Source organism: Balaenoptera musculus, chromosome 7 (genome assembly GCF_009873245.2).
Source record: "Balaenoptera musculus isolate JJ_BM4_2016_0621 chromosome 7, mBalMus1.pri.v3, whole genome shotgun sequence".
Taxonomy (NCBI): Eukaryota; Metazoa; Chordata; class Mammalia; order Artiodactyla; family Balaenopteridae; genus Balaenoptera; species Balaenoptera musculus.
Genome location: NC_045791.1, coordinates 94,369,500 through 94,392,672, shown reverse-complemented (window position 1 = coordinate 94,392,672; position 23,173 = coordinate 94,369,500). Strand labels below are relative to the sequence as shown.

At 50.1% G+C, this 23,173-nt stretch overlaps 2 protein-coding genes across 10 annotated transcripts in view; one reads left to right on the top strand and one right to left on the bottom strand.

The window, feature by feature from the left end:
* Positions 1–1,528: 1,528 nt before the first annotated feature.
* PRKAG3 (protein kinase AMP-activated non-catalytic subunit gamma 3) lies at positions 1,529–12,063 on the top strand. 9 transcript variants are annotated; one of them, XM_036858764.1, is made up of 14 exons: positions 1,529–1,862; positions 2,257–2,296; positions 2,772–2,927; positions 3,274–3,677; positions 4,668–4,749; positions 5,229–5,287; positions 5,388–5,433; positions 5,628–5,682; positions 5,882–6,008; positions 6,143–6,308; positions 7,793–7,830; positions 8,011–8,157; positions 8,509–8,742; positions 9,325–12,063. In XM_036858764.1, exons 1-13 carry the CDS (start codon positions 1,641–1,643, stop codon positions 8,623–8,625), a joined length of 1,659 nt encoding a protein of 552 aa, XP_036714659.1. In that variant the 5' UTR covers positions 1,529–1,640; the 3' UTR covers positions 8,626–8,742; positions 9,325–12,063. The 9 variants fall into 9 exon arrangements, with proteins under 9 accessions (XP_036714659.1, XP_036714658.1, XP_036714661.1 ...); XM_036858763.1 differs by having other exon boundaries at positions 6,140–6,308; XM_036858772.1 differs by having other exon boundaries at positions 1,531–1,854.
* A 5,235-nt stretch (positions 12,064–17,298) lies between these two features.
* The window catches only part of LOC118897921 (sterol 26-hydroxylase, mitochondrial), a 45,923-nt gene continuing 40,048 nt past the window's right edge, over positions 17,299–23,173 (bottom strand). Inside the window, exons 3-9 of the mRNA XM_036857558.1 lie at positions 19,763–19,962; positions 19,441–19,638; positions 19,116–19,288; positions 18,346–18,512; positions 18,059–18,140; positions 17,766–17,978; positions 17,299–17,628 (exon numbers count right to left, since the gene is read on the bottom strand). Of these exons, the coding sequence (XP_036713453.1) occupies positions 17,509–17,628; positions 17,766–17,978; positions 18,059–18,140; positions 18,346–18,512; positions 19,116–19,288; positions 19,441–19,638; positions 19,763–19,962 (1,153 nt within the window). The 3' untranslated portion in view covers positions 17,299–17,508. The remainder of the gene's footprint in view (positions 17,629–17,765; positions 17,979–18,058; positions 18,141–18,345; positions 18,513–19,115; positions 19,289–19,440; positions 19,639–19,762; positions 19,963–23,173) is intronic.

The following is a 23,173-nucleotide window of genomic DNA, read 5'->3' as shown; positions in this document are numbered from 1 at the left end:
TTGCTCACATCGCTACCACTCACATTAGCCAAATTAAGCCACAAGGCTATATTTAACTGCAAGGGTTGGGAATTTAGGCTGCTATTCCAGCTAAAATTCAAGTGATTCTATTACTAAAGGAAGAAGAGAGAAATAGATACTGGGAAGCAACTGGCGGTCTCTGACACAGACTGTTTTTATCCTCATTTTAGATTCGTGGAAACAAGCGCAGAAAAAACAAGCAATGCTTTCCAAGGTCAAATGGCAGAGCATGAATTTTAATCAGGTCCATCTGACCCCAAAACAGATTTTCCATCACATCCAGCCAACACAGTTTGGTCATCAAGGTGCCCACTGTTCACTAAGAGATAAAAGGCATTTACATGTGAATGTAAATGTGAGTGTCAGCCCAGTGTACAGTGAGATATGCACACAGAACGTGGCTATAAGGAGATCAGTGCAATGAGGGTGATGCAATCAAGGGAGACTTTGTTTCAAGAGGAGCCCCTGTTACTGGTCCTGTAGGTGGAACATATCTGAGGTGGAGGGGAGAATGGGGTATTGCAGGAGAAGGCAGTGATGTGAGCTGGACCTGTTGTGTATCTGGCTTGGCTGTGAAGGTGGTCCGGAGCATAAGGGGGTGGGGCTTTTCGGGTCTGAGGCACTGCATATCTCCAGGGATGGTCCATGTGATCTTTCCCCCATTTGAAGTGTCCCATTGGTTGTGCCTTTGATATTCCATCATCTGGGACCAGACAGGAACAGGCCACAGGGACCCTGCAGAAGGAGAGCTGCATCTGCCCCCAGTACTACCCAAGACACATGGAAGGCAAGCCCCTTCCCTGCTCTGCTCTCCTCCTCCGTCCGCATAAGCAGTACAGGGGCTTTGAGGGATGATGGGAAATACATTCACTGAATCAGCGAGAAATCCAATAACCCATTATTGTCTGTCCACTCCATGGCGAGACGGGGATGGAAGAGGCTGGAAGGAGGAGAGGAAGGGAGGGGCAGGGAGGGGAGCTGCAGCAGCTGGGTCAGCATTCCTGATTTGGATGTTGACTCAGGCCCCAGGAATGCCAAGGAAGGGGGTGGGCAGCCACCGAGCCGGCTGGGATCCTGTTGGCACCAGGAGATGTAGGGACAGCACACACAGCGGGATGGGGGCACTGGGGCTTCTGCACACCTGGATGTACCTCCACAGGTAGAAATAGGTGTCTCTCACACTGTAGACAAGCGCAAGCCCACCTCACTCCTTCAAGGCGATTCTCACAACTCCCCACCTGCCCTAACCATCCAGTTCCAACTCCTCCACCGAAGAGAGGGACAGGCCCCTGGGACTCAAATGGAGACATCTGGACACACATTGGCCACTCTCCCGGGACCACCCACAAACCTCTTATCCCCAGCCTCCCAGCTGCAACTTGCCCTTTCTAACTCTAGCACCACCCACGACCGAAGCTGTAAAAGGAAGAGAGTTTAAGCTCAACCCGCCTCTGTTTTCCCTCCTTTGGCGCCTGACAAAGATGAGAGAGGCCCTCAGAGAAGAAACCCGGGACTCTGAGAGCCCACCTCCTCCCACCCCAGTGCCCTCACAGCGGGGTCCTTCTCTCCTGTTCTCGGAAACCCAGGAGGCAGCCCATGACCAGGCATCGAGATTCCACATGCGCCCCACCCCTCCCCGCCGGCCAGCAGGTTGCCGGGCTGGAGCAGCTGAGCGGGTGGGCTCCTTCCTTCTCACTGCCCGACACCCAATCAGAGAGAACCTTATCCGGGAGGGCAGGGTGCCAGGGGCCGGGCCCAGAATAGTGCTGCCCAGATACAGTGCTGCGCACTCGCTCATGGAGCCCGCCGGAGCTGGAGACCGCGCTGCGCAGGGTACCGGGGTACGGGGCGGGGGTGGGGTGGCGGGAGCTGGAGCCGCTGAGGCCGGAGGGCCGAGAGCGCACCACCGCGTGGATGTGCGCGCGTGTGCGTGCGTGTGGGTGTGTTTGGCCAGGATTTTCTCTGTATATGAGCATGAGGGTGTCTGCATGTGTATATTCTTTGTGTGAGTCTATGTGGTTCTGTGTGTGTCTGGGAAGTGTTGAATATGTGGCTTTCTGAGTGCGTATAAGTGTTTGGGTAGGTTGTGTGTGTTTATGTGTGTTTGTGGGGTGGGTGTTTGTGTGTGTGTGTGTTTGTGGCGTGTGTGTGTGTGTGTGTGGTGGGAAGGGGAGCTCCCTTTGGTTCAGAGCGTAGGGCATTTTCCCCACCCCTTCAGACATTCTTCTCCCCCAGACCCCCTCCTGGAGCAGCCTCGTGGGACCTGAGCATCAAGGTAGGTGGGGCTGCCCCTCCTCCTGGGCCCAGCCTCTTCTCCCACTTCCTTTTCTCCCATGTCTCTAGGCCCCCAATCTCCCTCACTCTACTAGTCTGGCTTTTGTCTTCCTCTCCTTTTCCTTCTTTGTTCCTCTTTGTTTCTTCTTCTGCCTTTTACCTCACCTCCTCCTTCCTCTTTCAGAAGAAGAAAGGGGGGATCTAGAGTCTGAAGATTTGGACCCTCCTGACTTTATCACTTACTAGCTGTGTGATTTGTGGCAAATTGCTAACCTCTCTGATCTCAGGTCCCTTGTTAGTGAAATAGGGATGATAATGCCTCCCTTATAAGATTGCTGTGAGGTTTGAATGAGAAACATGTTGGTGGAAAAGCCCTTTGGAAGCTTGCAAATATTAAATATTATCGTTCATAACATTTGAATTGATTTTATTGTGTTACTCCCCATTAACCAAACAGGCCCCATTCCCCCTTCCAGAGATGAGCTTCCTAGAGCAAGGAGATAGCACTTCATGGCCGTCACCAGCCATGACCACCAGCTCAGAAAGAAGCCATGGGGAACAGGGGACCAAGGCCTCGAGATGGACAAGGCAGGAGGATGTAGAGGAAGGGGAGCCGCCAGACCTGGGGGAAGGTGAGGCCAAGGCCAGTTCTGGCGAGAAGGGACTGGGGGCAGTGGGAAGTCCCCGATCCTGGGGCCAGGCTCTGCCCTGGATCTCCCCATAACACAGACACATGACATCGTGTGGCCTCAGTCTCCCCACATGGGAGAGGACAACTGCATTGCCGATCCAGGGGCCCAGCTTGGCCAGCTCAGGACAGAGCCACCATCCTGTGTGACTCTCTGAGACTCAGCTCTCTCACCTGCAAAATGGGGGCCTCATCATCCAGGCTTCCCAAGGCTGCTGTGAGGATGAACGGAGACAGCAGATGAGAAAGTGCTTTGGAAGATGGAGTTACTGTCCTCTCCCCCCGAACAGGTCTCCAGTCCAGGCCAGCTGCTGAGTCCACCGGGCTGGAGGCCACATTCCCCAAGGCCACACCCCGGACCCAAGCTGCTCCCTTGGCTGGGGTGGACTCCCCCACAGCAGAGCGGGACATCCTCCCTGCTGACTGTGCAGCCTCAGCCTCCGGCTCCAGCGCAGACGATCTGGATCTGGGCATAGAGTTCTCAGCCACAGCAGCCTGGGGCAATGAGCTTGGCCTGGTGGAAGAGAGGCCGGCCCCATGCCCGTCCCCGCAGGCACTGTTACCCAGGCTGGGCTGGGACGATGAGCTGCGGAAGCCAGGGGCTCAGGTCTACATGCACTTCATGCAGGAGCACACCTGCTACGATGCCATGGCAACCAGCTCCAAGCTGGTCATCTTCGACACCATGCTGCAGGTGAGGCTGCAGCTCTGCCCCACCTCCATCCTCACAGCCCCCAGGATGCCCTGCCAGCCCTGCCCCGCTACAGGCCCCTTCCAGAATTCCTTCTTAGCACCATGGAGACCGGCGGAGGAGGGCTTTTTCTCTCTGTGTACACCCCCTAATTGTCATCCCAGCTCTGCAACTCAGTATCTATAGGGTTTGGGGTAGGTCTTTGTGCTTCGCTCATCTCTAAAATGGGGATAGGAAGGCCTGCTTTACCCTACAAGTTTCAGAGGACTCCTGGGCCAACCCAGGATGAGAGGGAGCATTTTGCACACCCCGAATTGTATGGAAAACATTGCAGGGTGGCTTAGGACAAAGAGCGGGGAACTTTGAAAAGAGAATAATAGGATGAGCTCTGGTCCCCACTCTTCCATTAGGCTAGGCTACGAAACACCTGATCCCTTTCTTCTCGCCGCGTATAGGAGAGCAGTGTGTAGTGTAGAGAAGAAGCAGGGTATATGTATGGTCCACAGTTCACTATTTGACTCTAGCAGTATATAGACAAATATATTTAATTTAGTTTTGTATTTATTTTGATATGTATTAGAAAAATACAACCAACCTGTGTAGATAATATTGTTTAGGATGAAGCCAAAATGAGTCAATGTAAAATTTATTTAGAAAAAAATGTCTCGTACATATCATATAAATAATTACACCTCTAGTACTTCTTAGATTAGCAAAAACTATCCTGTGTGTATCTGTACACATATGACTTTGGTGTAGAAACACTGTTAGTTTCCTACACCCTGGTGTGCCTGGTAAGGGGTCACCTCAGTGCCTCTGGCCACCAGCGGCCTTATCTCTGTAGCAAATGTGCCGACAAGGGTCATGTCGAGTGGCAGGCAGGCTCGTGTAGTGGAGGGCCCGGGAGAAGGCCCTGTGGAAGGACCCCGGTTGGGACGGGGGCTCTGAGGGCCAGTGAGCAACTCACCCTTGACTGTTCTCCCCGGCGCTCAGATCAAGAAGGCCTTCTTCGCCCTGGTGGCCAATGGCGTCCGGGCGGCACCTCTGTGGGACAGCAAGAAGCAGAGCTTTGTGGGTGAGAAGGGGCTGGGGAGGCAGAGGTGGTGGGGAAGGGAAAGGGGGGAACTTGTGGGGCATTTCTGGGGCTGAGCTCTGACGCACCACAGGCCTGAGCCGAGCAGGGGCCTGGCGTGGGGGAAATGTGCCAGCCGGGAGACCCCATCTGTGGGATAGCTGTGACCAGCTGACCCCTCCAGCTCTGCTACCCCGTGGTCCCATGTCATAGGTGCTAAGTAGCAAAAGAGAAAAGGAAGAGGAAGAAATGCGGAGAAAAGAAAAAATGGGGAGGAAAGGAGAGAAATTACGGGGGAAGCATAAAAGGGAGAACCCCATTTCTCAGGCACGGGACGGGCTGCCCTACTCTCCTCTTTCCGAAACCCCACTTTTGTCTCAGTCCGAGGACACTGGCCGGGTGGGGGAGGGGGGCTGAGCCCTCAGCCTGCCTTCCACCACAAGGCCCAGGCTGACCCCCGTTCCCCCTCTCCCACCCCGCAGGGATGCTGACCATCACAGACTTCATCTTGGTGCTGCACCGCTATTACAGGTCCCCCCTGGTGAGGAGTGGGCTGGGGTTCTGGCGGCACCCATCTGTGCTGGGGTGGAGGGAGTTCAGGGAGCCCAAGTCTGACTTCAGGAGTTCTGTTGATGTTCTAGGTCCAGATCTATGAGATTGAAGATCATAAGATTGAGACCTGGAGGGGTGAGTGGGCAAAGGGGCAGAGGGTGTGAGGGTGAGGGTAGGGCTAAGGACCTCGGGTATAGAATGGGCGGTGGGGATTTCCTGGGGGGAGCAGGGAAAAGGTAATAGGGAGCCCAGGGGACCCGCGGAGCTGGGGGCTGCTGGGTGAGGCAGGGTGGCCAGTTCCCTTGCCCTGACTCCAGTTTTTCCTGCAGAGATTTACCTTCAAGGCTGCTTCAAGCCTCTGGTCTCCATCTCTCCCAGTGACAGGTAAGCGTCCCCAGCCACCCACTTGAGCCTGCTTGCCCAGCACAGACCCCTTCCCCAGCTCCTCAGTTCTGAACTCACGGGCTCACCGTTGGCAAACTGCGGACAAGGCAGCCTTGGCACCCTGTCCTCCTTTCTGGGGGCTGGGATGAAGGGCATCTCTCTCCAGGCTGCCCCAGGCTCACTGCTCCCACTTCTGCAGCCTGTTCGAAGCCGTCTATACCCTCATCAAGAACCGGATCCACCGCCTGCCGGTCCTGGACCCAGTCTCAGGCGCTGTGCTCCACATCCTCACACACAAGCGGCTGCTCAAGTTCCTGCACATCTTTGTGAGCCGGGCACAGCCTCAGGGGGAGACCGGAGGGGCAGAGAAGTCTTCAGCCCTAGGGACTGGGGAGGGAGCAGCTGGGAGCCCTCTGGGGGCTACTCCACCCTTATCCCTACCTGTCCCCAACCCAAGCAGGGAACCCTGCTGCCCGGGCCCTCCTTCCTCTCCCGCACCATCCAAGATGTGGGCATTGGCACGTTCCGAGACTTGGCCATGGTGCTAGAAACGGCACCCATCCTGACCGCACTGGACATCTTTGTGGACAGGCGCGTGTCTGCACTGCCTGTGGTCAACGAAGCTGGTACCTACACCCAAGATGGGGGCTCTGGCTGGGGTGGAACTGTGGGGAGCAGGGGTCTATGTGACATCAGCTCGCGACCCAGGATGGAGTCAGGGCTAGAAGTCTCTGCCTGCTTTGAGCCTTGGATCAGTTACTTAGCCTCTCTGAGCCAGACCTCAATTTCTTGCTCTGAAAAAGGGTTAAAGGAACCATGGCTGTAAACTGCTTCAAAGTTAAAAATCACCATAATGAAGCTGAATATCAAGAAGTGTTTTAACCTATTTTTTGGTTATGAAAAATTTCAAATGTATGAAAGTGGTAGAAAAAACTCTATAACAAACCCCACCTATCCACCCGGATTAACTACTGTTAACACATTGCCATTAACCAGTTCTTTTTTTTTCACTGAAGTAATTTAAAGTAAATTATATTATAGAATCATGTCATTTCACCCCTTAACACTTCATCTGAATCTCTTAAAATAAGTATGTTTCCTATATCACCTAACAAAATTATGAATAATTTATTAATGTTGTCTAACATTCAATCCTACTTCCATTTCCCCATTTTCCCCAAGAATATCTTTTTTTTATAGTTGATTTGTTCAAATCAAGATCTAATTAAGGTCTATGCTTTGAATTTGCTTCTTTTGTCCCTTAAGTCTCTTTTAATCTAGAACAGTTCCCTCCCCACTTAATTTTCATGACGTTGATGATGAGAAGCCTGGGTCTATTGTCCTGTAGAACGTCCCACTTCCAGAGATTTTTCTGTTTTCTGCAGTTGGCCTGTACATTGTTCCTCTCTTCCTGTGTTTCCTGTAAACTGGAAATTAGATCTAAAGGCTCGATCAGATTCAGGCTATACATTATTTTTTTTAGTTAATTTATTTATTTTTGGCCGTGTTGGGTCTTCGTTGCTGCACGCAGGCTTTCTCTAGTTGTGGCGAGCGGGGGCTACTCTTCGTTGTGGTGTGCGGGCTTCTCATTGCGGTGGCTTCTCTTGTTGCGGAGCATGGGCTCTAGGCGTGCGGGTTTCAGTAGTTGTGGCACACGGGCTCAGTAGTTGTGGCTCACGGGCTCTAGAGCACAGGCTCAGTAGTTGTGGTACATGGGCTTAGTTTCTCCGCGGCATGTGGGATCTTCCCGGACCAGGGCTTGAACCCGTGTCCCCTGCATTGGCAGGCGGATTCTTAACCACTGAGCCACCCGGGAAGTCCCCAGGCTATACATTGAGGCTAGAATATTTCACAGGGGATGCCATGTACTCATATTTTGTCACATCAGGAGGCATGATATCAGGTGTCTCTCTCTGCGCTACTGTTTGATCTGTGGGTTCAGGGTGGTGGCAGCCTGATGCCTCATTATAAAGCCAGTAGCCTGGGGGTGGGGAGGATGTTGAGGAGTTCACTCCGCAAGCCCGCCCCGGGCCCTTACACAGCATCCTGGTTCTGACCTAAACCTCTCCCCTTTCTCTCACCTTCCTCCCCGGCCCCCCAACCCCTGCAGGACAGGTCGTGGGCCTCTACTCCCGCTTTGATGTGATTGTAAGTGTCTGGGGAGATGGAGGGGAGCTGGGGGTGCCACAGGGAGGCTGAGGTGTGGGGATCGATGCGGGGGGGGGCATCTGTGGACCAGGGGGGCCTTTACAAGTGTATAGAGGGAGATATCTGTGGGGCTGGAGCCTGGCCGAGGGCTGATTAAGAGCGGTTCTCCCTCCTGCCCAGCACCTGGCAGCCCAACAAACATACAACGACCTGGATGTGAGTGTGGGAGAAGCACTGAAGCAGAGGACACTGTGTCTGGAGGAAGTCATTTCCTGCCAGCCCCACGAGACCTTGGGGGAAGTCATTGACCGGATTGTCCGGGAGCAGGTACCCACACCCCTTCGTACATGCTCCCAACACGTGGCGCCCAGCCCTTCTCATGAGCAGCTTCAGCTAGCCCTATCCATCGGGCACCTGCCCTGTCCTCCCATCTCATGGCCAAGCTCTTGGTGTCCACACTGGCCGGCGACTGGTCCTGTCGTTGGGGCCCTCGGGCCAAGGGCTGCAGCCAGCTGACCACCCTAGGGCAGGCAGAGCCGCCGCTAACTGGTTTCTAGGAGACACTCTCTTGCCCCCCCGGTTATGTTAAATTGTTTGCCCCTAATTCTCAGTGCCAACCTCGTTGGCTGCCGTAGCCACAGGGCACTGCCCCCTCACTGAGCCTCTGTGGACCCACAGGTGCACCGGCTGGTGCTCGTGGATGAGACCCAGCACCTCCTGGGTGTGGTGTCCCTCTCCGACATCCTTCAGGCTCTGGTGCTGAGCCCTGCTGGCATCGACGCCCTTGGGGCCTGAGAACATCAGAGTCTTCACTCTTAGGCCACCTTCCACACCCGGAAGCCAGCGAAGGGAGCCGGGGACTCGGCGTTCACCTCCCCCCACCCCCCATTTGCTGGTTCGGCTCTTGTTCAGGTAGGCTCTGCCCTGGGCCATTGACCTCAGCTCCAGCCCCTCAGTCTCCCCGGGCGCCCAGATCTCAGATTGGGGCCCCCCTGAGGATGGGAGTGGCCCAGTTCAGAGCTGAGCAGCCTCGTGAAAACTACAAGTGTCAGGACTCACTGCGGGGCCACTGCTTTGTCCCATTCTCAGCTGAGGTGATGGAGGCCCTCATAAGAGGGGTGGACAGGGGCTGGGGTAAAGACAAGGCAGTGATGTGACTTCAGGGGCTCCCAGGAGATTGACCTGCCCTTTCACAATTCAATTCCCACCTGCTTGGACTTCCACTGGAAGGAAGCCAGTTACTAAACCTGGGCTGGATGGAATTTCCACACTTGGTAAGAACTAAGGCTGAAAGGAGAGAGCTTCTCTCGAAGTACTCATCGCAGTCAGTTTGACATGATCTCAGACTCTTTCCTGGTAGCACGTTTGCTAGGGGTTTGCAGAGGGTGGAGGTGCAGATTCCACCTGCTTAGCAAGGATGGCAGGACTGAGGTTCCCCTATTGGAAAGGCAACCTCCCCTCCCCATTTAATCTTCCTTTCTCTTTCCCTCACAGGCTTCTCCAGCCCTCCCCGATTGCCCCTGCCCTGCCTGTGCTCCCAGAAGCCCTCGGGAATGCCTGGTCTACCATGGAATGATGAAATTAAGAACAGCTGAGTCAAGCCTGGAGCTCTCTGAACCAGAGGCACTAGGATTACCCCAGGGCTGACTGATTTGTGCCACCCACACTGCTCTCCCCCTACCTGGCCCCGGTGGGGTGGAGAGCCCTCAGTCCATGGGTTCAGGAAGGGGTTCTGGATTCCTCGGCTTCTGGACTACCTGGCACCCGTGCCCCCAGCTCCTGGGAGTCCCAGCTGTGCTTCCCCCATGGAAACTGCCCTAGTGGTTCCTCACAACTTTGCCACTGCCCTCCTGCTCCCCCAGCATTGCATTTCAGGGCTGCCTGTGGGTCCTCACAGAGCAGCAGTTTTGTAGAGCTGCCTGTTGGAGTGGGGTCCCCCCTCCTTTCTCATCCTTAGCTCTCACCAGCAAGCAGTGTTCTCAGTCCCCAGGGAGGGCCTGTGTTTGGATCACTGAGGATGAACCGTGGAGAAAACAAAAAGAAAAAGAACAGCCCATGAACTTAGATTTTATAACTTTCACTCAGAAAATGCTATGGTCATTTGATCTGAACCTGCGGCAAGATCCCTGTCCTTTCTGAATTCAGTGACACCCGAAGGAAAATCTGTAATTGACAAACACTGCAAGTGGCGTTTCTTTTGCTTGTGGAGTGTTATTCCACCGAAATTTCTTTTTCATCTTTTATTTACAGCAAAACTCGAAAGAAAATGTTAGTTACTTACATAGTGGGTACAACTCAGTCCACAAACTCTAATCTGTAGGAAACGTAACTTAATTTTTCTAACACTAAATGTAATTTCTATTATGAACTCCATTTTACCAGGTTGCAGAAATTAGTCTCAGCCAATTTGGGGTTCCCCTCCCACCTTTTCTGGCAGTTAAGTTCGGTGACGGGGGGAGGCTTTAAGTGGTGTAAGACTTTGTTCCTCAGCCATCATCATCCACCCGTGCCAGCACCTGCTGAAACATCCCCATTCCCATGTGGTGGTCACTTGGTTGGTCACCGGTGGGCATGGCCCCTTCTAGGTGCTCCCTCACTCCCTACCATGAAGCCTCTTTGAGCCTGCCTGCTCCTGGGGCATAGGGACATTCTAGCTCCTGGCCCTGCACCCCTCTGGACTTTAGGAAGCTCTGTGGGGCTATCCCAAGCCCATCTGCTGAGACAAGACAGCAAGTGGTCTGGTCTACCCTGTGTTTTGCTGTTTTCCCAGCCTCTACACAGGAAACATGGGGCCCAGGGCTCTTCTACCCTTATCATCTCCAAACCTTTCTAGGGTATTTGTCATACTCCCCTCTCACTTCAGACACAGCTCCCTTGTCAGGACCCTTTTCTCGGGGCCCCCCCAAATGTCTACAGTCTCTTTGCTTCCCCAATACCCAGCAGCCTGTGGAATCTTTACGCAGTAGGGAAAGAGGGGACCTTTTTCTCTAACCCATCATATAGTCTTCCAAATCCATTGTCCACGTCTTGAGTTCTTGCTACCTACCCTGTTGAGTCAGGCTTTTGAAATTCCAAAGCCAAGACTGGGCTTCTGCTGTGTCACCCCTCCCCTGTGATAATGGACACTGCAGATCTGCTGTTCAAGGGGGAGAGGGTAGGTTAATATTTCTAAAATGTGATCTACCCCGTTTACCTCACAGACCAACAGAGTGGGGCCATCTGTGCTTGATGAGTCAGGCAGTAAGTGAAGGCATTTTCTCACAGGCACTCAACTTCTGTTTCCAGTTGTGCCGTAACCAATAGGTCAGTGCTGGCTCTGCTCTGGCCCTACCTGGGAAGGTCCTGGGTTCAAGTGGGAGGATGGGATGGGGGTGCCCTCAGGACTGTCTCAAGTGATAGTGTCCTTGGGGAGCCTGGGGTGGGCTGTCTCCACTGGCTCTAAGCAAAGTGTAGCAGGGTGTCTTCGAGGCGGTGTCCCAGGTGGCTCTTTGTGTGAACAGTAGTTCAGCTGTCACAGCACAGGCTGTCGGTGGAAAGGGCAGCCTGAGGAAAGCACTCTTTCCCCTGCTGCTCCCCTTGAAAACAGGTAAGTTTCCACCCTCCTGAACAACCCCCCCATCCAGAGGACCCAGCAGTTTGCCCCCTCAGGCCCTTCTGTGAGGGACTGTACTACCCTCCTGCCTCAGACGCCCTGCTCTGACCACAGCCCAGCCCTCAGCTCCTGCCCAGCCCTCCCGCCATGGCTGCTGGAAGAGAGGCCAAGAGTTGCCATGGGAACTGCAACCACTCCCACCCAAGCGCAGAATGAAAGAGTGAAACCCCGCCCTGCTGTCCTGTCTGCTCATGCGCGTGAACCTGTTCTGATCAAGTTCTCCCGGCATCATTTGTCCAACTCCTCCCCTGGCCTCCGGGGCCCCTCCGAGGTTCTGTGGCCTTCGGGCTAGATTTCCATAGCCTCCTTAGCATCACGCGTCTCTCCTCTCCCTACCCTCTCAGTAGTTCTCAACCCTGGATGTGCAACAGGATCACCTGGGAAGCTTTATAAAATGCAAATTCCAGGGCCTCCATTCCTAGAAATACTAGTTTCCTGACTTGGGCATGGGACCTGGGCAACTGTATTTATTTTCTGTAGAAACTAGAGATTTACAATTACTAACACGTGATGAGCATGACGGCGTGCTAAGAAATAAGAATGCCTCGTTCTCATGATTAGTAAAATCATTTGTCACATTATTGGGTCTATCTATAATTTGTTATGACCAAGATCTACAAGAAGCACTGGCTGAGTAATGGCACAACATAAAAGATATATGATTTGTTAGTATTCTCACTACTCTTCTTTCAAACATCCTTAAATGCGGAAGAATTCAGTACAATGTCATGTACAGTCCATTCCGTGAAGACAATTGAACAAGTTTTTATTAGACATGCATATTAAAAGTGGAGTCATACAACCATCAGAATGGGACAAAATATTTGCAAACGAAGCAACTGACAAAGGATTAATCTCCAAAATATACAAGCAGCTCATGCAGCTTAATATCAAAAAAACAAACAACCCAATCCAAAAATGGGCAAAAGACCTAGATAGACATTTCTCCAAAGAATATATACAGATTGCCAACAAACACGTGAAAGGATGCTCAACATCACTAATCATTAGAGAAATGCAAATCAAAACCACAATGAGGTTATCACCTCACACCAGTCAGAATGGCCATCATCAAAAAATCTACAAACAATAAATGCTGGAGAGGGTGTGGAGAAAAGGGAACCCTCTTGCACTGTTGGTGGGAATGTAAACTGATACAGCCACTATGGAGATCAGTATGGAGGTTCCTTAAAAAACTAAAAATAGAACTACCATATGACCCAGCAATTCCACTACTGGGCATATACCCTGAAAAAACCACAATTCAAAAAGAGACATGTACCGCAATGTTCACTGCAGCACTATTTACAATAGCCAGGACATGGAAGCAACCTAAGTGTCCATCAGCAGATGAATGGATAAAGAAGATGTGGCACGTATATACAATGGAATATTAGCCATAAAAAGAAATGAAATTGAGTTATTTGTAGTGAGGTGGATGGACGTAGAGTCTGTCATACAGAGTGAAGTAAGTCAGAAAGAGAAAAACAAATACCGTATGCTAACACATATATGTGGAATCTAAAAAAAAAAAAAAAAAATGGTTCTGAAGAACCTGGGGGCAGGACAGGAAGAAAGACACAGATGTAGAGAATGGACTTGAGGACACGGGGAGGGGGAGGGGTAAGATGGGATGAAGTGAGAGAGTTGCACTGACATATACACACTACCAAATGTAAAACAGATAGCTAGTGGGAAGCAGCCGCACAGCACAGGGAGATCAGCTCGGTGCTTTGTGACCACCTAGAGGGGTGGGAGGGAGACGCAAGAGGGAGGGGATATGAGGTTATATGTATACGTATAGGGGATTCACTCTGTTATACAGCAGAAACTAAAACACACCATTGTAAAGCAATTATACTCCAATAAAGGTGTAAAAAAAAAAAAAAGAAAGAAAAACCAAACAATGAAACACATGAATAAAACTAGTGATTAAGTTTGGGGAAAAAAAGTGGAGTCATAAATAATGACCTGAAAATAAACTGATATTACCAAGCCAAAATACATTCAGGGCTAAAAGTTCTATAAAACATGAGCATGTGGATAGCCAGAAAACACTGGCTACTCTATTTTTATTCCCAGGGGTGCTGCATAGTGTTTAAGAAGGCAAGCTGTTTTCTCAAAGTCGTACCCAGAAACATGGATCCTAATTTGGCCAACAAATTCAAATTAGCTGGAATTAGGAGTAACAAGATGTACACATTCTTTTCAGTGAAAGATGTAGCTGCTGTGCTGAATTAATGTCTACTCTTCTGCGATTATCCTAAATCCTATTCTTCTTTCCTTATACAGTCAGGTGGGTTATTAGGGAGCCTCACTGTGACATCCCTGCACTGTGACTTACAGGGGCAGTCCAGAGTTCCTGAGCCCCCAGACCCTGGAAATGCACCCCATCACTGGCCACTGATGGCCTTTAGGCCAACCCTCAAACCAGGGCTGATGCTTTCACTCTCCAGAGAGAGGGTTGCAAGGGAAAGAGCCCACGTATTACATCACATCCATCCTGCAGCTATCTGTGTGTGTGTTTTCTAAACCTTGGGTTTTTTTAAAAAAATTAAAGCATAGTTGATTTACAATATTGTGTCCTACAGCTATTACATGTATTTGAATGAATCATTGCCAAAGAAAGTAAGTTTTTCCATTTGCATTAAATGTCTTGTCCAGGCAATGTGATGGAAAATAAACTGACAGAGGCCATTTTCAACTCCCAAGATAAGCAGAAGAACTGCCTGTACACTTACGGCATATTCGTTTTTCTGTAGGTATATTTCAATAAATATCTTAAAATTTTTTTTAAGGAACCTCAGGTATAAAGAGAAAACCTCTTTGACCATGCTGTATTTTGTTTTTCTCTGGTTTTTTTTTAAATCAATTTATTTAATTTATTTTATTTTTGGTTGTGTTGACTCTTCGTTGCTGCGCACGGGCTTTCTCTAGTTGCGGCGAGCGGGAGCTACTCTTCGTTGCGGTGCACGGGCTTCTCATTGCGGTGGCTTCTGTTGCGGAGCACGGGCTCTAGGCGCACAGGCTCTAGGTGCGCGGGCTTCAGTAGTTGTGGCTTGCGGGCTCTAGAGCACGGGCTCAGTAGTTGTGGCGCCCAGGCTTAGTTGCTCCGCGGCATGTGGGATCGTCCCGAGCCAGGGCTCGAACCTGTGTCCCCTGCATTGGCAGGCGGATTCTTACCCACTGCGCCACCAGGGAAGTCCCTTTTCTCTGTTTTGAGTAGGAGTCTTTGACTCTTTTCTTCCCAGAGCTGTGTCTGTGAGCTTTCTGGTAGCAACCTCTGGGCAAGGTTTCATAGCTGCGTTAATAGCTCTTCGGCTCATATCTTTTAGAACACAACTTGCCGCTTGTCACTTTTGGTGGGGAGCCTCTGAGGTTGTGGCTACACCTCATCAAAACGTAAGGGGATATAGCCTGCTCTTTGATTAATCCTCACAAGGACATCATTGCTTCACCAGTCCTCTGAGCTCTTGTTTCAGTTCTGCATTGCTGATTTCTGATTAGAGACTGGATTTTAGGCCCTGCAGATGCACAGCAGGGCACTGCTGCTTCACAATTTCCTGTGGCGCCTCTGGAGGTATGGCTTCCATTGGCAGCTATTTCTACAATAATCTTACCAAACTGATCTTCATAGATTTTTAAAATTGAGATATAACTCACATACCATAAAATTCACTCTTTCAGTGTGTATAATTCAGTGGTATTTAGTATATTCACAAAGTTGTGCAACCATCACCAGTAATTCCAGAACACACTTGTCATCCCAAAGAAACTGCATATCCATTGAAAATCACTCCCCATTCTCCCGGCAACCACTAACTTACTTTCTGTCTCTGTGGGTTTGCCTATTCCGGACATTTCATGTCAGTGGAATCATACAAGATGTGGTCTTTTGTGTCTGGTTTCCTTCATTAACATAATGTTTTCAAGGTTCATCCATGATGTAGCATGACTCAGTACTTCATTCGTTTTTTATGGCTGAATAATATTCTAGCCTATGGATATACAAGATCTTCACAGATTTTGATGTGAGATTAGCCTATAAATTCATAAACTGAGCTGCAGACCGTGGACACTGACACTCTTGGACAGCTCTACAAAACCTCAATCCCAAGCCACATCACACAGACTTCCCGCCACCCAACGTGCCAGCACTGAGGCGTTCACATGGCTTGGGCAGCTGACCCTTGGTGGTCTGAGGAGCAGCACGCTGGGAAAGGCAGCAGTCTGCCCTGGTTGACTCTGTGACAGACATCCTAGCACCCTTGGTGCCCAGCCCCCGTCCTCTACATTTATAAAGAGCTCTTACAGTGAACCCCTGCACAGGTGGGTTCGAGAGCCATGGCCTTATAATCAGGCATCGTGCCCAATTCCCTCCAGGTTTCTCTTCTCAATATGGAAAGCTCTGTATCTTCCCCCTCTCCTTCCCTTCCCTTCCTCCTATTCCAATCTCATTCAACAAACACGTATGCATTACCTTTATTAACTCTGTGCTAGACACAGAGTTAGACATTGGGATTATGCCCTCCGGGGGGTTCCCAGCTGGCTGGGGAGACAGTCGGGCGACACGGTGAACAGGCTGAGCGCTCGGTTCTAGGGGAGGGGGGAGGGCACGAGAGGAAGTGCTCGCGCTCACCCAGAGAGGTCAGGGAAGGCTTTGCAGAGGCGGTGACATTTGAGCTGAGTCTTGAGGAAGAGCAAGTTCTGTGAGACGACAGGCCAGTTGGTGAAGAGGGTGTTCCAAGGACAGCAGACATTAAGTACAAAGTATTGAGGCCGGGAAGAGCATAACGTGCTCAGGGAAATACAAGGAATGTGGGCTCAGCTGTGGAAGGGTGGAGGGGGGATAGGGAAGTGTGGAGGGCAGGGAGCCAGAACACGAGTCTTCTAAGCCACTTAGGACTTTGCCTCAGGACTGAGGGGAGCCATGGAAGGATTTTAATCAGGGCGATGACGTGATTTTTTTTAATAGGCTCAAACTCAAATCCCCACAGACAGAAGAAATTCTACTTTAGTTCTCTATGACTCAGCAGAAATTTCCCACTGGGGCTGGGCCTCCTTGAGGCTGGGATTTGTTGACTTTTCAGGCTGGTGTTGTGGTACACTGGATCTCGATGCCAACCCACTTTCCTTCTTGTTGGCTTCCTGTACTGAAGAGGCTGGAAAGTTAAAAACTACAATCCCCAGACTCTCTTGAAGCTAGAGTTCCAGGTGGGACTTAGCTCCACCTTTCAGTTGTACGTGAGAGATTTGGAAGGTGGTCGTAAGACAGAGACCACCCTCTGCTGCTCCTGTTCTTTCTGTTGTCGGGGTAGTTGGGAGGAGGGGGCATCTTTTCATTTTTTCTTTAGTCAGCATAGACCTGGGGGACATGGAGTAGCTCTGGGACCAATAGTTGTAGTGAGAGCTTCCCAACTCTCATCCTCCTGAGTGTGGCCAACACGGGGCTTTCCAGACTGATCAGCCCCCCAGTGGTGTCCCTAGAGTCACTCCTGTAGGCCTGGCCTAGAGCTCTTCTGACCATTTTTATAGCATGTCACTGTCTGTATCTAAGCACTTTCTATTCAAAAGAGGGTGTCCTCTCGGTGCCTGGGGAATGGCTCTGCAGCTTCTACTTGGGCAGGGCCTCAGCCAATGCCAGGTGAAGCTAAGGCTTCTCTGTGAGGTCTGGGAAAGCATATGGCATGCTCAGCTTCCACGAAGGGAGGCAGTTCTGCCTCCCACCAGGTTTCCTAAGTGGGGAGAGGGTGTTCCCCAAACACAGAAAGAGGTTCAGATGCTGGGTTGTCAAAAAGAATCACAAAGGTCTCCAATTATGAATAAAAACCCCTTTATTCTATATTTTCCCCAAGGTTAGCAATGTGCCATGGAGGTGGCTTTTTATCTGAGAGGGAGATGCTCAAAATGATGAAAGTGGCAAAAGCTCAGGGTTCTACAGGAAGTACACTGAGTTTCTCCAACCTCTGGCACCTGGCAGCCCCTTCCTCTCCTTCTTCATGTGCCAGGGAGGGTGGGAAGGGGGCTCAGCTCTGTCTCTGCAGGAAACGCAGGCCCACCTTCTTATTGGGAACGAGCACGATTCGAGCCACACTTGTCACCTCCCCCGTCTCAGGGGCCAGGGCCACCTCGTACTGCTGGATCAGCTGGGAAGGAAAAGGCACACGGGCGATTAGAGTCTGTGACCTCCATCCACCGCCCTCCTCCGCATGCTCCCACCCCGTGCCTCCCACCTGCTTCAGCACCCCTGGCCCGCACAGCCCTCCTGTCTCTCCCCACTCACCCTTGTCAGCAGCAGTTGCATCTCCAGTTCTGCAATCCTGCGGCCCAGGCAAGCCCGGACCCCGTAACCAAAGGGCACAGAGCCAAATGGGTGTTGGGCCCTGAGGGCATCAGGCTGCTTCTTCCTCAGCCAACGTTGGGGCTGGAAGCTGTCCGGCTCAGGGAAGATGCAAGGGTCCCGGGACACCACATAGTGGCAGAACACAAACTGGGTCTGCAGACAAAGAATGGGTAGCACATCAGCAGAGGGCTGCAGGGTCCCCCTGGGAACCCTGGCTCTCTAGCCCTACTCACATTCTTGGGGAAGAGGAAGCCACCAACTTCAATTTCCTTGTCCGTGATGACCCGGGAGTTCACGGGGACCACAGGATAGAGGCTGCAGGTAAAAGAAAGTGCAGATCTGCCTCTGGATCCAGGGAGGGGCAGAGTGCCCACCCCCTCGGCCACACCCCTCTGGTCCCCCAGGCCCCTCTTCCCATCTCATCCCTGGCCCTGGCCGCAGCCCACCAGCCCCCACTCCCAGTCCTGTCTCTGAGTCCTCGTCCACACACAGACCCTTGCTCCCGGGGACAGCATCCTACCGCAGGGTCTCCTTAAGCACAGCTTTGAGCAGGGGCATGTGGGCAAAGTCCTTGTGCTGGGGCACCTGCCCGGCGGGCACCATGCCCACCACTTCCTCATGCAGGGCCGCCTGGATCTCTGGGTTCTTTGAAAGATGGTACAGGGCCCACGTCAGCGTGTTGGACGTCTGGGAGGTAGAGTAAGAGATGAAGTGAGGAAAGATTTCTAAGAAAGAGGCCAGTTAAGGTGGTGGGAGGGTGTGTGAGTGCATGCGTGCAAAATGTGGGAGAAAAATCAATTTGCCACGAGTGTGGCAGGATTAGACTCAGGGGTTCATGGGGCTCTCCCTTCACGCTCCACGTGACTTCACAGTGGGCTAAGGACCAATATGATGGAGAACTGCACTGTAACAGCAGAGAAGACCGTGACAGAGAAATCCAACGTGACGAAAGGACAGGAAAGAGGTCCTACTCAGAAGGTGCTGTGGCCAAGCTCTTTAACTCTGTGCTTAGCTGACAGCACGAGGGAGTGGGTTAGATGTGACATGAAACTTCCCAGCTGTCTGAGAGAGGCTCCAGGGGGTGAGGGAATCCCTCTTACACAAGGACCACTCCCTGCCCGCCTCCACCAGGCTGAATGACACCCTTGTTTTCCTTCCAGCTCTACATCCACGTTACGGAAAGAGAAGCGGGTACCTGACGAAGGTCAGGCTCAGGTGGGGTAGAGTGGGGAATCGGCTCAGGATGGGAGCTGGGAGGCCCTAGTCTCCTCGCCTGCCCCTCTCACGCACCGTGTCTACTCCAGCCATGAGCAGCTCGGGCAGGCTGCCCTCGGCGTCACGAGGACTGAGCTGTCCGCTGGTCAGCAGGAAGTGCAGGTAACCAGATATCTGGGCCTTCTCTGGGCCCCCTGTCTGAAGTTGGGCCTCTATCTCCTCTAATTTCTGATCAATCAGCTTCTTCCCTGTGAGGACAATGGAGAACAGGGGAGGATGAGGTCAAAAGTCCTGCTCTCCCAAGGACCAAGAGAGAAGATCCCGGGAGAGGGTCCTGAGGGGGCTGTTACCGCACAGGCCCTGGGACCCACGCCCCAACTTCTTTCCCTGGACTCCTCACCAAAAGAGAAGATGGTGTTCCAGCCATCCAGATACCGCCTCCAGAAGGGCAGCAGGGACCGAGTCCACTTGGGGAGGAAGGTGGCGTACAGTGAGTTCTGGAACATGAGCCCGACAGATCTGACGAAGGTCTTGGTGTCCTGGGGGATGGAGCGCTCCAGGCAGCCAATACGTTTCTCAAACAGGACGTAGCAAACAGCTGGCGGTGCACAGGGGCCGTCACAGGAGGCAGGGCCACGGCACACAGAGTCCAGGGGGCTTCGAGGAGGAGAGCACAACCTACCCGACTCACGCCCACCCAGCCCCTCTCCCCACAAGGGTACCTTCCAAGGCAAAGAAGTAGAAATGGTGAGCGATGTCGGGCACATGGTCCCCCGAGGCGCTCTCTGCCCGCTGCTGGTTCAGTCGAGTCATGAAGTCCTCGATCACCTCATTCAGAGCATCTGTGTAGAGCGCAGCCTCAGCTGGCTTCAGCAACCGCTGGTTCAGAGCCTGGCGGAGCCGGTACCACTGCTGTCCTTCCCTGTAGAGAATGGAGGAGAGACACCAATGTAAGTATCTGGTGGGGATTGGATTAGATGGTATCTTCCCACCCTGAGACCCCTATGGACTCGAGGAAAATCTCAGACTCCTAGACCTAGAATTAAAGAATCACAAACTTTCAAATAACAGAATCTTCGAATCACAAAACTTCGGAATCTCACTAACAGCATAAAGGAAGTAGTTAAGGTGGGCATCTGGAATCAGTCTGTCTAGGGTCAAATCACAGGTCAGATGATGACTGGCTGAGTGACCTTAGGCAGGTGACTTAACTCCTCTGTGCCTCGGTCTCCCCTTCTGTAAAATGGGAATAATAAGATTGCCTATCTTAGCAGGATAATTAACGTGCTCAGATCAGTGCCTGGCAAATGGTGAATGCTTAATGAATGTTTACTGTGATTATCTTAGGATGAGACAACTCCAGAATCTTCTGTACGTGAAATGAGCTACGGAGCTATGGTGGTTCCAGTCCCTGTGTGTGGAGGATGACGAATAAAAGAGGAGCAAATTAGGGTTCTTGGGGTGCTCAGATTCCGGACCTTTGTGCTCTGCTTAGCTCCGTAGGCCAAGGGGACAGAGAGAGCTACCAGGCTGATCTCCAGGCTCTCTTGCCATAGCCATCCAGTAGGTGGTTGGGTCCTCACCCTGGGTAGGCAGGGATGTTCATGTGGGTGGAAACATGCTTCCCATACAGGAGATTAATATTCAGGGGCTGCTGCCACCCTCAGCTGTCCCCCAAACCTGTTACCTTTCCTAAGCAAGCTGGGTATGGGTCAATTTTTTAAAAGCCAGTTGCAGAGTAATAAGTATAATATGATACAATTTTAAGAGGAAGAGAGGAAATCCTATATATCCACATGCATATTTGCATGTTTCAACACAAAGTAGGGAAGAAGAATACACACCAAACTACTGATCAGAATTACTTAGGAGGATGGGATGGAATTTTTCCAATAAGTATTACTTTTGAATTTTAAAAACCAATAAGGTATTTTAAAAAGAAAACATTTTAAAAGTCTGAAAGCAAAAATCAGGTTTTTTATTTTGAAGTATAAGTCAACTACACTTCAATAAATTTTTAAAATATATTTTTATTTAAATGAACCTCAAAAAACAAGCTAAATAAATAAATAAATGAACCTCAAACCCCAGGAGTTTTCTTTATTATGTTGGGGAAAACCTGCAAAAAGATAAACTAGGGACTTCCCTGGTGGCGCAATGGTTAAGAATCCACCTGCCAATGCAGGGGACACGGGTTAGATCCCTGGTCTGGGAAGATCCCACATGCCGTGAAGCAACTAAGCCCGAGAGCCACAACTACTGAGCCCGCGAGCCTAGAGCCCGTGCCCCACAACAAGAGAAGCCACCACAATGAGAAGCCTGCGCACCGCAACAAAGAGTAGCCCCGCTCGCTGCAACTAGAGAAAGCCCGCGTGCAGCAACAAAGACCCAACGCAGCCAAAAATAAATAAAATAAAATAAATTTATGAAAAAAAAAAGACAAACTAAAAGTGTTGTTGGAAAGGAAATAAAAACCAGAATAGACCTATTTATTGGAACTTCAGGTTTTAGGTGCTTCTCCAAGAGTAAAACTCTCCCAACAGGAGGAATCAGATTTGCAGGACTTAAATCGGAAACTTTCTGTGGTTGTTAAAATATTTCTTGGGGAAATGATGCTCATTCAAAAAATGAGATTTTAAAAATATATATGTTAAAACAAAAAAGCTTATCACAGGTTAGCAAAATAGCTTTTAAAAACATATATGGTATAACATATTTAGGAAACTGGCTTTCGAGTAAACAGTTATAAATAGATCACAAAGGGGTATATATCATGTTTAGCTCCAGTTCTAAATCTGAACAATCAAGTCCAATGATGGCCTGACCTGTGAAAAACTGAGACCCAAATGTTTTTTACTATTATTATTGAGGTATAATTGACATATAACATTATATTGGTTTCAGGTGTACAATATAATGATTTGATATCTGTATACATTGCAAGATGATCACCACAATAAGACTAGTTACTATCTGTCACCATAAAAAATTAACTTCCAGGATTTACTCCCTTGGCAAGATTTGGGTCTCAAATATTGTAGAGCATACCTGAGACACAAATCTTGCCCTCAGGGTCAGACATCAGGTTAAAGAGCTCTTGAAGAACATTCTCTATTCTCTTCCCAGAACCTTGAAAAAAGGGCCCAGAAATTAAGCTCTGAAACCACCCACCTGTGAAGGAACCAGGAATAAAGAAAGACATGCAATGACAGAATGAATGTATACGCATCAAAGACAGATAAAATGAACCTTCCAACCAGTCCGTTTCCTTTCCAAACATGTCATGGCAGTAGGTCCTTGCATTCCAGAATCAGAGAGATCTATTCCACTACTCACTAGTTGTGTCACTTCTGGCAAGTGGTGCAAAAACTCTTCTAGGCCTCAGTTTCTTCATCTATAAAATGGGAATAATAATACTATCTACTTCATGGGTTTGTTGTGAAGATAAAATGAAATAATAAATGTAAAGAGACTAGCCTGATGCCTGGCATGTTCTAAACACGTACTTAGTTATCATCAGTGTTGCTGCTACTACTTCCACCACCAGGATCAACTTTAATCCCTTAAAAAATGACTTTAAAAAACATGGATGTCAAGCAACTAGGGAAAATAAAGAGCCAGTCATTGTTTTTGGAGCTCTTTTAACATACTATAGTAAAAAGAAGCCTGTAATATATCCAATTGCAAGCTGTGGCACTGGGAATCACCAATGATTCTCAATTATTTACCTTAATTGATAAATGCATATATAATATACTCAGCCCATCTTTCAGTTTGTCACTGCCAAAATAATCTTAACTTTTCTAGGTATAACTTTAAGGCTAAAACCTACATCTATCTCTGTGAGTGGAGAGCATCCATGAAAGTTATAACCAACAACAAGTATATAATACATAACTTGGAAAATATTTTTTAAATTAAATTGAGCCCTCCCAACTAGTATGGTGATGATGTTTTTTTCAACTACAAGTAAATATGTCTCATTATGATTTGAGTTGGTATGTTTTCAACCATAATATAGAATAATGGAGCTTGAAAGGTCTTAGAGATATCTTGGAGAACCTCTAATCCAAGCTTCCCATTTTACACATGAGAAACATAAGCCCAAGGAAAGGGAAATTATTCATTTGTTC

Coding starts and splice junctions, on each gene's coding strand:
- PRKAG3 (XM_036858763.1), top strand. CDS start 1,641: ATGCGCCCCACCCCTCCCCGCCGGCCAGCAGGTTGCCGGGCTGGAGCA. Junction 1,863..2,256: donor GCGCTGCGCAGGGTACCGGG/GTACGGGGCGGG, acceptor CTTCTCCCCCAG/ACCCCCTCCTGGAGCAGCCT. Junction 4,750..5,228: donor CAAGAAGCAGAGCTTTGTGG/GTGAGAAGGGGC, acceptor CCCACCCCGCAG/GGATGCTGACCATCACAGAC.